This window comes from Micromys minutus, assembly GCF_963924665.1.
Source record: "Micromys minutus genome assembly, chromosome: 10".
NCBI classification, from domain to species: domain Eukaryota; kingdom Metazoa; phylum Chordata; class Mammalia; order Rodentia; family Muridae; genus Micromys; species Micromys minutus.
Window position 1 is genome coordinate 5,648,646 of NC_137979.1, and position 14,644 is coordinate 5,663,289.

The 14,644-nt window shown below is 45.5% G+C and overlaps 1 protein-coding gene across 1 annotated transcript in view; it reads left to right on the forward strand.

The window, feature by feature from the left end:
* Window positions 1-14,644, forward strand: part of FSTL4 (follistatin like 4) — a 395,833-nt gene that overhangs the window by 33,642 nt on the left and 347,547 nt on the right. Inside the window, exon 2 of the mRNA XM_080923298.1 lies at window positions 4,953-4,986. Within this exon, the coding sequence (XP_080779424.1) occupies window positions 4,953-4,986 (34 nt within the window). The remainder of the gene's footprint in view (window positions 1-4,952; window positions 4,987-14,644) is intronic.

Below are 14,644 nucleotides of genomic sequence, written 5' to 3' on the forward strand. Positions count from 1 at the left end.
ACGTAGAGTTTCTATCTCTTGGATTCTTTGATTAAAGTACTTGCTGAAGCGTGAACAGCAATAGGATGTTTGTAGAGTAGTATGACCTGACATTTAGCTAGGTTAGCAGGACTCACATTGGGTCACAATGGGATCACCGGCCCTGGTAGCATGGCACTGTCGTATGTTCCAGAGGAGGAGGGAGTGTGAAGATTCCTGCTTCTCAACGTTGCATGTCCAGGCACAGCCTCCTCACGATGAATTTTAACATTGAGAAGCACAGAACACTTCCCAAGTGTTGGCATGCCACCACAGTTTCCATATCAGCTGAGGCCACATTGCCCTTCGCTCTGACTGCGTCTGTGTCAGCTCCTCCCACCCCATGTCCTGTGCCAGCCTGCTCCCCCCCAACCCCATCACCCCGTGTCCTGCAATCCTCATGTCCCCTCTTTGCCGTTCCCTCTCTTATTCCTTTCTCCAGCATACCCCTGGATTGCTACTGGCTCAGTACCAATATGCATATTCTCACCTGCTCCAATAAGAAGACTCTCTGGGTGTCTCCCATCTTGTCTGTCCAATAGTAAACTTAAGTGAGTCTCTCTTTCCCATCAGCCACCTCGCCAAGGAACTGTTTACAAGCTTCTGGGAACCAGGAAGAGCTTCTGTCCCCGAGCTGGCTCCGTCATCTGCTTTGAGAGTTTAGGGATTTTATTTTCAACCAGACACTGTCCAAAATGACAGACGATAGATACGTTTAAACTCTTTCCTCAGTCTAATCAATAACAGAAAAAAAAAAAAAAGTGGGAAACCTTAAAACACCAGGTAATCTCACTTCCACCTCATTTTTATTGAAAATTGAAACAAGGTTTCACCTTATAGCCAAGTTTGGACCTGGAGTTTTCAACCGGTTCTCCTTTTTCCTGTGATCTAAGATGTCTGATGTGGACTACACACCAATCTCTTCTGCTTTTATTTAAACCATATCAAGCCATGGTAATAGGAAAACTTGTAAAATCATTATAAAAAGCTAGAAGTCTTTAATTTTCTAAATCCATAAAAAGTTACCCCAACCTCATTGGTGGATATAAATATAAAAATCATAGATGAACCACTATAAGTATGCTTTAAAAATCACAGAAAACAGCATTCAAGATCCCATTTTAGAATATTTACTTATTTTAATTATATGTGCAAGGATATTTGCCCATATGTGTATATGTGTGCCACATGCATACAGTGCCTGTGGAAGCCAGAAGAGGGTCTCAGATTCCTTGCGACTGGAGTTATAGATGGTTTGTGATCGATGTGAGTGTTGGAACTGAATTCTGGTCCTCAGGAAAAGCAGTCAGTGCTCTTAACAGCTGAGCCATCTCTCCAGCCCCCAAGATCATGTTTTTAGAAGTCCATCATGAGTTAGAAGAGCTTATTCCAGAAAGTTAATAAAATCTACTTTAGAAGCCATTCTGTTAATAATGCTAAGAAAAAATAACTATCTGCATCAATTCAGAAGTAGCACTTGATAAAATTCAAGACATATGTATTTTATTTTATTTTTTATTCAACAAATATGTATCAGGCACCTGTTCCTTTACAGAACCGAGGCTGCAAGAGTGGAACAGACACTGGCTTCATTCCAACCCTCACACAACAAAGGGAAACAGAAAAGAAATTAGTAAAGGGGGCAGGCGGCTTTACCTAGCACATTACTTACGTGAAACTCAATGGAATGTGTATTGATCACATTGATGTAGTTAACACACCTCTGCCAAAGACTCACTTCTCCAATAGAGAGACATAAAGGGTCTCTCCTAGGAATCTGAAACGAGCTAAAAGTGCTCACACTGTCTGTACCCTTTTTTATTTTATCAGGTGAGGTCAGAGTCTTATGCCATACCTCAGGCTGGCCTCAAGGTTGTGGTGATCCTCCTGCCTCAGTCTCCCAAGTCCTGGGATTCCAAGCATGTGCCACTGTGCCCAGCTTGCAGAATTTAATATCAAGTTAAGGAAGAAGTTAACAAGACAAGAGACAGCAGAACTGAAAACAGGCATTAAAGACAGAGGATCACAGACACTTGCAGGTTACAAACCCATGAGTTGTAGCTGCTTCTCATTGGTTATATAACCGCAGCAGCTCCTGAAAGCTGCAAAAACGAATCCCAAAAGAACCAATGAGAAGTGTCACAAACAATAGGAACCTTAGTCAAGTGGTTGGTTTTAACATCAATATAAGGATGTTATATTTTCGCTCGCCAGGCCAGCAAGATGGCTCAGTGGGTAGGGTGTTTACTGCTAAGCCTGCCATCCTGAGTTCCACCCCAGATCCACACTGTAGACGGAGAGAACAGACTTCTGCAAGTTGATCTGTGACCCCCCAACAACATAGCACTGTGCTATGCTTTCATCTGAAAAATATGTGTAACGCATTCCCCCATGTCTGATTTTCAGAGGATCCTGGGATCCAAACTCAGGTCCCCCTGTTTGTGTGACAAGTACTTTTATCCCATGAGCCATCTCCCCTGCCTTTACTACTCCTAAAAGAAGCAAGTATAGACCTGAAGAAATGATTAGACATGCCATGCCATTTGACATCTGTTTTCCTTAATGCATATGCTTTATGCAACCACAATCACACATTTGTAAAGGCTTTCCCAGTAGAGTAAGAGCAGAGCAGAAGCACTCTTCATTCACAATGCTCCTTGTGGTGGTTTGTTAGGGCCAGGAGCAAGCTGCTGAGTTGTCTGAGCGAATAGAGCTTTTCTTCCGGCTTATACAATGTACAGCATCATTTCTGTCTCCATGTCACCCCTCTGAACCCTGACCCAGACAACCCCTGCAGGATCCAGGTTCCAGGATGCTTGCTTGTTTCCTGGTGTCAGTAGATCCAACACTGCTGAGTGCTGTGGCCGCGGTTAGTTTACCTGCCTTGAGTGACACGGGCCTCCCGCCCCGCTGGGGCTTTTCACTCACAAGAAAAATCACTTGAGGGTCCCGGATTAATCTCTGTTGCTGTGTAACGCATCCTATCTATAGCAAATTATTAGGAAAGGGGTTTATTGAACTTACTATAGCAAATGACAGTCTACCAGTGAGAGGAACTAGAAGCAGGAACACAAGCAGCTAGTCACGTGACATAGTCACAGTCAAGAGCAGAGAGCCAAAGGACACAACACACCCTTGCTTGCCTGCGGTTTTTGCTCAACTAGCTCTCTTCACTCCTGGGTGGGTCAGAAGCCCCTTCGTAAAGAACAGTGTCACCCATAGTGGGCGGGGCTCTTTCCTTGTCAATTAAACATCAAGATGGCCGCCAGTGCGCAGGCCCACAGGCCAAATGAACTTGCTCATTCCTCAAGTGCGGCTCTCCCCCCAGGTGACTCTGAACAAGGTGGGGTGACGTTTTAAACTAACCATCAAAGGCAGGAAGACTTTCTAGTATGGTGTCCTGTTTCTCACCTCTGTTGCTGCTGCCCTCTCCGGTCCACGTGAGAGGGCAGGGTGGGAAAGACCACGCTACTGTCTGCTGTGCCGCGCCTTGAGTGACCTTGGCGGGAGGAGGTGGAAGTCCACATTTGCTGTTTCCTATCAGTAGACAGTCCCGAGTGCCAGTGCATCCCAGTCTTTGTGGGTTTCATCTTAAACTGGCCATTTCTGCTGAGTTGTAGAGTCTTCACATCCTTTGTGAAGCCACAGTATGTGTTTCTAGCCTTTCCCCCTTTAATTCTTCTCACTGGGACCTTCCTCCTCTCCCTGGGCCTACTTAGCCCCTGTGACTACTTAGCACACTCACTCAGCATGCTACCTGCTCTCCCATTCCCCCCCCCCAATCCTGGTGTAGTCTCCCTGCCTGAAAATGTGCCCGTCATTCAGCACCATGTTCAAAGATTCTCTTAAAAAATAATTTTCCTTGTTTCTAGCTGAATTCGAAATGCTGGCATTTATCAAGGCAAATCGCCCTTTGATTTCTCAGTAATGTGTATTTCTTCTGAAGCTCCACATTCAACTGAATATTAATGCAGACGTCCTGTGGTACCTGGGTAGTCTCTGAAATAGTTGGTGTATTGCACTGCACAGAGCCGGCACCAAAAATATTCTTGAGATTAGATTAAGAAAAGCGGAGTACTTAATTTAACCCACTGACCTAGACTCACTATCCAAATTGTCCGTGAGCCTTTAGAAACTATGGATTGCCTACAATCAGACACCACATGACATTTTTTTTTTCTGGAGCCATTGTAAGCACATAGAGATGAGACAAAGCACAGGACCACACGCTGAGACAGAGTCCTTTTTAATATTTGGGACTGGCCCAAGCCGCACATAAAAGAAGACATTGTATTGTTATCAATGTATTTTTTTAATATTTTATTTATTTTATGTATATGAGTACACTGTAGCTGTCTTCAGACACACCAGAAGAGGGCATAAGACCCCATTACAGATGGTTGTGAACCATCACGTGGTTGCTAAGAATTAAACTCAGGACCTCTGGAAGAGCAGTCAGTGCTCTTAACCACTGAGCCATCTCTCCAGCCCAGCATCGTATTTTAGTTATGTGAATGTATGCGTTGGGTGTTGGTAGGTATGCCCGTAAAAGTGTAGTTGCCAGAGGAGGCCAAAAGGGAGTGTCAGGTTCCTCAGAGCTGGAGTTACAGATGAGCTGCCCCACATAGGTACCGGGACCCTCTGTACGCTTGTGATCTCTCCAGCCCCAATAATGCATTTTTAAAATCTAAGTCCCCAGAGTAATAAGTTGTTTACATTTTCAAGTATGTGTTCTTGTGTGCATTGACCCATGTATGTGTGTGCCCATGTGTGCACACATCTGTGTGAGGTTAGAAGATGAAACATTGCTGACCTTACTATTTGATTTACCATTTGGAGAAAATACAACTAGCAAGACAGGAATCATTTGCAAATATCTGTACCTTCTATACCTACAAATTATTCTTCAAAACCACATCTCTCTTTTCTTTCAGGGAACCAGAGGCTTTGAAGTCACAAGAAGAGAAGGTAGGAAAATGTTACTTACATCTCTGTCATTGCCGGTGCTGACATTTTGGAAACGGTTTGGCTGAATCTAAGATGAGTGTCAGTCTACGGGCAGCCTGTTCTGTGAAATGCCATGATTTCCTGAATGCTTGCTGTTTGCGTCTTGGCTCAAGAGACACAAGACCTTCAGGCTGGGTTTGCCTGTGAGAACAGGCTTGCACCTTGAGGTATCAGAGGCAGGTCCTGGGGACTGGCTCACTCTTGACTACACACATGGTCTCTGAAGGAGCCCTCCTTTGGGGGTGATGTTTAAAGTCATTTGGTTTCACCCAGAAGACGTCATTAATGATAGCCACAACAAAACAAACAAAAATGGTTTAGAATTTGGGGAGTTTGTTTCATTGTCGGGCAGGCAAAGCCTCTATGAAAACTGCTTCCGGTTAGATTTTTACAGCTTTGGCTAAGCCAGAATAGAAATAGCCAATTAATTTCTACTTTGAAAACAATTCCATGATGTTCCATTCTCCCTGCCAGCCTTCCTCTGGCACATGTGTTTTCTGGTCTCAGAGGTAAGCATGTACGATGGTAATTTCAGAATATTCTAACGGAAATTTCCTTTATTTACTTTCCGTAACAGCTAAGTCTCTAACAAGAGAAAGTCTTTTGTGCGATTTGTGGAATCATCTCTTTATTGTAGGGACGGAGGGAGCTAATAAAGTCAGAAACCATAGTGTGTTCTTCATCTAGCATGTAGGCTTTGATTCTAGCCTTAACCACGCTCTCTTCCATGGTACTATCTCCAAGAAGAGTAGTGCTAGGGCAAAAAACACACTTGCCTCCTAAATCAGACATATCTTTCCTCCTGGTTAGTTAGCGTCCATGTTATGGACCACCACGAGGAGCTTGGATAACCATGGTACCAGCATGCTGTTCAAGAACTTGATAACATCCTGGCAGTACTGTCTACACCAGATACCCAAAGAAATGGCTGCTGTCTGTGCTTCTGAAGCCAATAAATCCAGAGGACCTGGGCAATCTTATACTATGGTAAACTTCCTGGCTTCCATGTGTTCAGTGTGCAGTGCCCTCAGGACCACTTCCACAGGGCAAACCACATTCTTTGGATATTGATACCAAATTAAATTAGATGAAAGTAGATGGAGGGGGTGTTTTTGAAAATGGTGTTCCCAGTGGGAACAGTGGCTGTCAGCTGGAGAGAAGTAGCTGTAATGAAGGCAGACGTTGGCATGAACTGTGGCTTTGAAAAATAAGCTATCTTCTTGCTGACAATGTCTGCAGTTAATTTGCATGAAGGAATCACATATAAACTTAACCTTTTTGTAATCTTACTGTCTGTATGTTGAAAACGTCTTTGATTAGGCTGGAGTTTTGGGGCAGCCCAGAGTATTTCTTTTCAAAGACAAAAGAAATTCTAAAAACCTTTGGAACTTACAGGGCTTTAGAATTTCTCAAAGGGTGAGGATGAGTATACCAGGAAGGGACCAGACATGCGTGGGCCATTCTGTCTTCAGACACAGCTCTGCTCCTACATTGATTTCCAGCGACTGACCGAGTACATGCTCTTCAGGCTGTTATTAGCGGCTTTCTCCTGACACCACAGATTGGTTTTCTTGTATTGTGAATGATGTCTTCCTTAGGGTTTTTTTTTTTTTTTTTTTTTTTTTTTTTGGCTTGTTTGTTTTGTTTTGCTTTTTCGTGTCAGCATCAAATGGTCAAGAGTTCTTAAAATAGCTTGATGTCAATGCTTGTCACTTAGCAGTGAAAAAGGAAAACTGGGGACTTGAAGGTTATTTCCAGGTTATTGGAGACCTGGGAAGCCAGTGCCATGGGTTGGGTCGATCCTCTGAACAGTATTTAGTATTGAAAAAAATAATAGAGCTGCTGTGGAAATTTCGCCGAATTATTCCTATGCCCAAAACCAGGTCATTACTGTCTAGCAGCAAGCGTGCAGCTCCGACTTGACCTGGAATAGAAGGGTCCGGTCACGCTCATTTCTCCAAGCCCAGGAGGGTCCAGGGTGCTGAAGAGAGACTGAGTCTAAAAAGGCAGCCTCCTGACCACAGAATCGAAGAGAATTTTCTATGTAGGTGTGTTTCGTTTCATTTCTATACCTGAGTAACAGTCATCAGCTTCACCTGAGGCTTAATGTCTCAAACACCTGACCCAGCGCAATTCCCCGCCATGACCTTAGGAAGTGCTCGACTAAGTCCGTGCGATGAGGCCTGAGAGGGGCTGCTGTTCGTCTGAGAGATGATGGGATCTAGACTGAATCATAGAGGGGTGGGGACTAGGGAGCTGACGGCCCGAGACTACTCAGTGCTCCTGCAGCTTGAGTGCTTTGGGTCTCATCCCAAGTCACCTCCGCTCCACTCCACCTAACTCTTTCCTGAAGCATTGATTTCTGCTGCTAATCCACCTTACTCATCACCTGAAATCAGAAACCTCTCCTATTCCTCCCCAGCTTCCCCACAATCCTAGGCCAGGACTGTAATCCATTGAATGTATTTCCCTTTTAATGGAATATCATTATATGTGAGAATTTCACTTGTGCATACAGTGTATTCACCCCTATTCCTCCAGTCCCTCCCAGAGTTACCCCCACCTCTACCCTCCTCAACCTGATCTCTTTTTTCCCCCCAATAAACTGTTGTGTTCAATTTGTGCACATGCATCTGACAGCATCTGCTGAGGCAAAGACAACCTGTCAGATGTCACAGCCTTAAAGAAAGATGACTCTTCCCTCCCTTAGCAGTTTCTAAGAACCCTTGGGGGTTCCTAAGCTGGGGGGGGATAGCCCCTCCCATGCATGCTGGGATGCTGACTGGCAACTGCGACCGACATGAGTTCAAGTGCACTGGCCTTACCGTGCTCAGTCCGTCCTGACTGCTGGCTCTTAGGATATTTCTGCCCCTCTTTCTTGGTGTTTCCTAGGCCTTGGGCACTAGAGATATGATAGATGTGCCGATTCTAGCTGAGCTCCCCACGGTCATCTGTTCTCTGCATTTAAACACTGCCCACTACACAGAGAAACTTCTCTGGTGAGGGCCGAAGACTGTCACCAGTCTGGGTGTAGAGGAACAATTTCATCTTGATCCTACCCATTGGGAAGCTGAAGAAGTTTGATGCTGTGTTCATTTAACAACATAACAATAGTGAGTTGACCCCTAGGGCCCGTGACCTCCCCAGCCCATGGCTTCTTGGCTGGATTTACAATATCAGCCACGCAGCATCTCCTGTGGAACAGGCCTTCTCTCAACGCATTAGGTGGTTGGTAAGCCCTCTAACCTCCACACCACCATAGAACACGTGTCTTGCCAGGCTGACTGGCTCCTGTAGCTTTCCCAGCTCGCAGGTAAGTAAGCTGGCTGTTTTTCTTCCATCAGCCTGCATAGGACCTTATGATGACAATTATTTCTTGAATTAAGTACAAGTTGCCCCTTTGAACCCTGGTCTCATCTTCAAAATATACTAGTGATGACCCAAGACCTTTGGGTTTTAAAAAGATAATTTAAAACAGATATTCTGAATGGTTACGAGTTTTTAAAATACCATTATTTTAAAATTTAAGATTGCCATCTCTGGTAATGTTACATGTTTCTGGGTGATGCACTGATGTGGGGTTAGGTTCAAATAAGCTTGGTGTCATGGGCTGAATGTGAGGCCATATTTTGAGACTGTGTTCTCAAAGAAAAATATAGACTGACAAAAAAATATAGTATAATGAATTACTGAGCCAGAATTTGTGAACATGACCTTCTATTAAGTAGAGACCTGTTTAATAATGTCTCCATAGGCAATAAACATACCAAGTTAAGATAAAGCCATACTGGATCAGTTTTGGCCTTAACCCCATGAATGGCATTGGGAACCCCATCTGTAGATACAGAAGGGGAGTGCCATGTGAAGGCAGAATAGGGCATTGCTTGCAACCACTGGCTAGGAAGAAGCAAGGGAAGACTATTCCCTAGAGCTTTCAGAGTGAATCATGAATGGTCTGGCCAACCCTTTCTTTGATTTGGTCTTCTGATTTTCAGAACTGTGAGAAAAATGAATTCCTGCTTTTCAAGCCTCCTGTACTGTAATGCAGCGGTCTGAGGCACAGTACACTCAGAAAATGCTGAACTCTAGGAACCAGATGAGTTGCACTGCTGCAGTTGAGTCTGTTTGGGCTGCAGAATGGCTCTGGCTTTTGTGTTAAATATATTCTCAGCAGGGAAGGTAATAGGCAACGTTTTCCCAAACGAGCTTCACATGGGATGAAACAAACTTAACTTTGCTATCTGGGTGTTCATGGCTGCCACTGCACTTGGTGACTTTGCAAGGCCTGCTGTAGTGGATCTGGGCAAGGGGAGAGCTTCCTCAGCCGGCAGGCACCAGGGCTGAGCCTGCCCAGGAAAACGAAGTGGGCACAATGGTTGAGAATTCTTTATCTCTCTTGACCTTCAGTCAAGCAGACAGCATCTTACACTTGAGACTCCTCCCTTCCTTGCCATGTTGCCAATGGCAACAAAGACTCTGCCCAAACCTCTTCCCCTCCCACAGGGCTGCTGTGTCTCTGTTGCACCCACACTTATAGGTGGTGGCTGCTTAAGTTGTCTGATCTTGACTCATCCGCATCAAGGGGCACAGCGCATACCACCGGCTACCGAACCTACACAGTTAGCCTCAACTAAGGCTAAGCGAGGAGTTTCCTACACCCCAACCCTTCCTTCATTGCTTGACACTGGAGCATTATTCATTTTTGTATACATGCTGGACTCAAAGAAGTTGGGAGTGCCGCCTGCCTCTCATGAAGTTAGGCTGTGGTAATGACTCTCTTACAGCAGTCAAGATTGCGGCAGGACAACAAGACCACAGGGTTTCTCTAGGCTAGGACACCTGTCTTCCTTAGAGAAGCAAAACTTGCTTCTTCATGAGAGCCCTGAACTGACCTTGATACTAGAGTTCAGAGCCCACCTGTGCTGTCTGCACAGAGAAACCATCATGGCTACATTTTGTCTGCTTTCCAGAACAAGAATTTTTACATTTTTCCCAGACAACTAACAAAACTTCACGTGTGTGAGTATGTGTGTGTGTGTGCATATATACGCATGTTTGTGTGCATTCCCGTGTGTGCGTAAGCACATGCATATGGAGGTTGGGAGTGTTAGTGAGGTATCTTTGCTGAACTTGGCACCCACTTTACACCGTAGTAAAGATTAGGTAGGACAGGCCGACACGGTGTCTCTAGGCCAGGACATGTGTCCTCTGTAGAGTCCAGATGGCCACTAAACTCTGGGGGTCCTTCTGTCTCCACCTGTCCAGCAGCGCTGGATCACAGACTCACAGCACCCTGTCCTACAGTTTACATGGATGACGAGGATCTGAACTCATGGCCTCACTTCTCTACAGCAAGCCTTCTACCCACTGAGCTGTCTTTCCAGCTCAATCACAGATCTTTTTACATCTCCCTCCAGACACCTAAAATTTAATTTCAACCTTTTCTGAAACTTCACAGTGAAGAGTTGCCAACCCCGGTCCTTTTGCAACAGTCCCATGTCCACTCAGGGCAGGCGCTGATGGTACCTGCCAGAGCCCGTCTCCTCACACCAGCACTTTCTCTGACTGATCCCATCTCTGTGAATTACAGCCGTGGGAGCACCCCCCAAGCATGGAGCAAGTGGCTTGGATAATTCAGCCCTTGTCAGCTATCTCCGAAGGGCAGGAGGTTTTCTGTAAGCTATTCCAGATGTCTGTGGTTGTGCTGTGATGATGGGCTGGGGTTCGGAGCTGGGCGCCGGGGTGTCATGTTATATTATGGGCCCTCCCAAGGATGGTTCACTTCCAGCTGGGAGGCCTGGCTTTCCAGCAAGACAATATCAAGGCTGGGAAGGTGAGGCTGCTGCTGTCTTCAGAGGGGAGGAAAGGAGAGAGAGAGACTGTCACCCTTAACCTGTGTGACTCTGGGTACTTAGACTGATTAGCAATGCAAATCCCCCAACTAAACATGACCTGCCCGCATCAAGTTGGAAACTGGAACCCGGTGCTTCCTGAAAACCCCTGGAATCCTTCCCCAATCGACAGCTGCCTCTAATGGCCCCTCTATTGTGCTGTGCATCTGGGGGAACTTCAGCCATCAAGATCCTTGTGGTGTTGGCCATTAATTCTGATTTTGTATAGCAGATGTTTTCTGGGGCTCTCAGTTGCCTGCATAATGTGTCTTAGTCTAATGTGAAGTAGCTGACTCTGGGCTGAAACAGATGAATGAGCTCCCAGGTTTTTTGGAGGAGTGGGGGGGGGGGATAATAACTTCTTTAATGGCCCCAGAGTTGACAGTGCTCAGAGAGATGATGAGTCCTTTTCAGTTCTAGGCTTTATCCAAGGCTAGGGGAGGAGTTCCCCACATCCCAACCCTTTACTCCCCAACACTGGAGCACTGCTCATTCTTACACACATGCTGGGTTCTCTTTACAGTCCTGACTCAGCAGATTGGCTTTTTCTGTGGCACACTGACTCTTTTCATCAGATACACTTGTACCCTTCTGCCTTAAGGTAGGTGGGAAATGGGCAACCCTGCTACTAGGGTGTCTATTCAAGGACAGGGGTTCTATACTCAGGTTTGTTTGTTTTCATAATAGTGTGCACCTGTGTGCATGCACAGGCACTTGCCACAACCTGTGGAGGTCAGAGGACGATTCTCAGGAGTTGTTTCTCCCCTTCTTCCATGTGGGTTCTGTTAACTGAACTCAGGTCATCAGGCAAAGCAGCCTGCTGAAGCATCTCCCAGTTCCTTCGCTCTCTACAACCATCTCTTAAACACAGTGTTTATAGAGCCTATCCCTGGGAATTAACGTTATACCTGACCCAGGGCCAGAGATCTATATCCAGAGCTCATGGGAAGTCACATTGTCAAATAGATAATAATTTCTGTCCTACTTTCATTTCTGTTTCTGTGACAAAATACTTTGACCCAGTGAAATAATAGGGGGAAATTAATCTGGATTCCAATTCCAGATTATTGTCATAATTGTAGGGGAGTCGCATCATTAGGAACTTGGGACAGCTGGTCACATCATATCCATAGTCAAGAACAGAGAAACAGTGCACTCCTGTTACCTGCTTGCTCACTCAGGGAGTTTTCTTCACTCTTATTCAGTTCAGAGTCCAGTCTAGGGAATGGTGTCACCCATAGTGGGCTGGATCAATTAATAGTCAGTACAACTACCACAGGAGATAGTCCCACAGGACAATTTGATTAAAATAATTCCTCAACTGAGACACTCTTCCTGGGTCATTCTGGGTTGTGTCACATTGTTACAATTAACCAGCACAATTCCCCAAAGGTATGAACCACTGCTGATTGACAAGGACTATGAAATAAGCCCTTCCCCAGGTCCTGTCATTACAACCTGACCCCTCAAGGTCCGGGAATGGAGGAGATGGGGACACTCAATGGGTTCTACCAAGTCCTCATCCTTGCATAGAAGTTGGAACTCCCTTGAGCATCCAGCGAAAGTTAAGAGTGATGTTTGTCATCTTCCTTTAGAAGTCTACATTTTAGCAACCTTTGAAATGGTCTCCTCTCTGTAAGCACTGGAGCTTTGTGAAGTTGTTTGCTCCAGCATATTAATGTGCCATCGGCAAGCCTTTGGAGTTAATTATCTGTGACTTAAGAACCATTTATTTCTGTCTCTTTGTCTCATTGTCACCCAGCACTTTCCTTTATTAGGAAACGAAGTAGAGAACCAACTGACCATTATGTCCTAATTCTCTGGCTGTCATCAAAATTAGTTTACCTCTTAAAATTTCTTTTTAACAGCTCCCGCCTCCCAAACCTGTGCCATCTCATTATTTCCAGATTGCGTTGTCTCTTAACGAATCTTTAATTTCTCTGCTTTGGCCTGAGTAGAGTCCAAAGTGGGACTGAGCTGAAGGAGGAAGTAGCTCATCTAAATTAGCAACACTGTCAATACTTTCTCATGATTTATCAGCCTTGCTAACTGAGCGGTTGGCTTTTTTCCCTTCTCTCCAGCTATGATGGGAACATCCCGATGTGTCTTCTTGGGTACACATGGGGAACCAGCCGTGGTGATCCTGAGGGGCCTTTCCAGGTCAAATGACCATAGTTAGGAAGGCCCGTGAGTTATAACCTGCTCATGGGTCTCTCTATACTCCTATGTGGTTGGGTTGTACTTCTTGCCCAGGGATTCCATTCAGTTCTTGGAACTGCTTCAGGCCTGCTTATAGAGGCTTGGTGTATAATATTAGACCTCAACCTAGAAACAAAGACCTGGCCTCGATGTCCCCAGGAAGTCAGGACCATGTGCTGGAGAAATGAGCAGGTGGGTGGGCATTAGATCAGTGGTTTGTTGAAGACCCACAGCCTCCTGGGACCGAGGGTTGAACCAGTGGTAGGGCTTGGGTAGTATCTGGGTGTGGTTGTCACTGTGGGATGACCCACCGAACTAATTTACCTCTATCTAGGATTAGCAGCTCCCATCTTGCCCTGTCTCCAAAGACCCCACTCTGCTGTTCTCTCATTACCCCAAGGGCAATGCCCTGGAGCCATGTTGGGCAGTTAGTACAGCTGATGGAGAAGCCACTGTCTGGGAAAAGATGACACAATTTCTAGGTCATTGGTTGCTAGTGGAAGTTTCCTTGAGATAATTAAAGGGTGCTGTTTGTGCAGAGATGAGGAGCCGTGATGTGATTCCTGGTAATGGAATTAGCTAAGATGACACAGGAAGGTTCTGCAGACGGAAGGTTTGGCCTGTGTGCCCATATCTGGCCCCTCCTCACACTAGAGGGGTCAATTATAGAGTGTAATGGAATTTTCTCAGTACAAAGGGCACCATTTCTGGGTAGAACAACCCTCTGGATATTCTGCTTAAGATAGTGTGTACCAGGAAGGTTCTTAGAGGAGCAGAATTACATGTATGTGTGTGTGTGTATGTGTGTGTGTGTGTGTGTGTGTGTGTGTATGTGTGTGTGTGTGTATGTGTGTGTATGTGTGTGTATATGTGTGTGTGTATGTGTGTGTGTATGTGTGTGTATATGTGTCTGTGTGTATGTGTGTGTGTATGTGTGTGTAAATGGAGATTGAGAGCAGCTTATATAATAGGGATGAGTAGTACGCTACTCCATATGCCACAGTGGCTGCTTGTATGCCAAAAAGACCAAAATTCACATAGCTTCTCAAAACACCAAGTCTCAGTAGTCCCAACATGGCACCGAAGGCCCGAAAGGCCCAGGAGAATCACTTGTATTCAATCCACGTTAGAGACCAAAGAACCAGGACTCTTGTGTCAGGGGAAGATGGTCACAGCTGCAGTGGAAACATCTTCCAGAGAGAAGCAGAACATAGGCAGGCAACTGCTTCTTCCTTGGGCCATGGCTCATCCGTCCTCAGTCAGTCTCCTCTGGAAACATCTCTGAAGACAGGAAAGTATACATCTAGTCAGTTAACAATAAAAATACACACACACACCACGTATACACACCATGCACACCACACACACACATACCCCACACCCCACACACTACACACCACACACACACACACACACACATACCACACCATACACACCACACACACACAGGACACACCACACCATACCACACACACACACCACACACACAGGACACACCACACCACACACACACACACACACCATACACA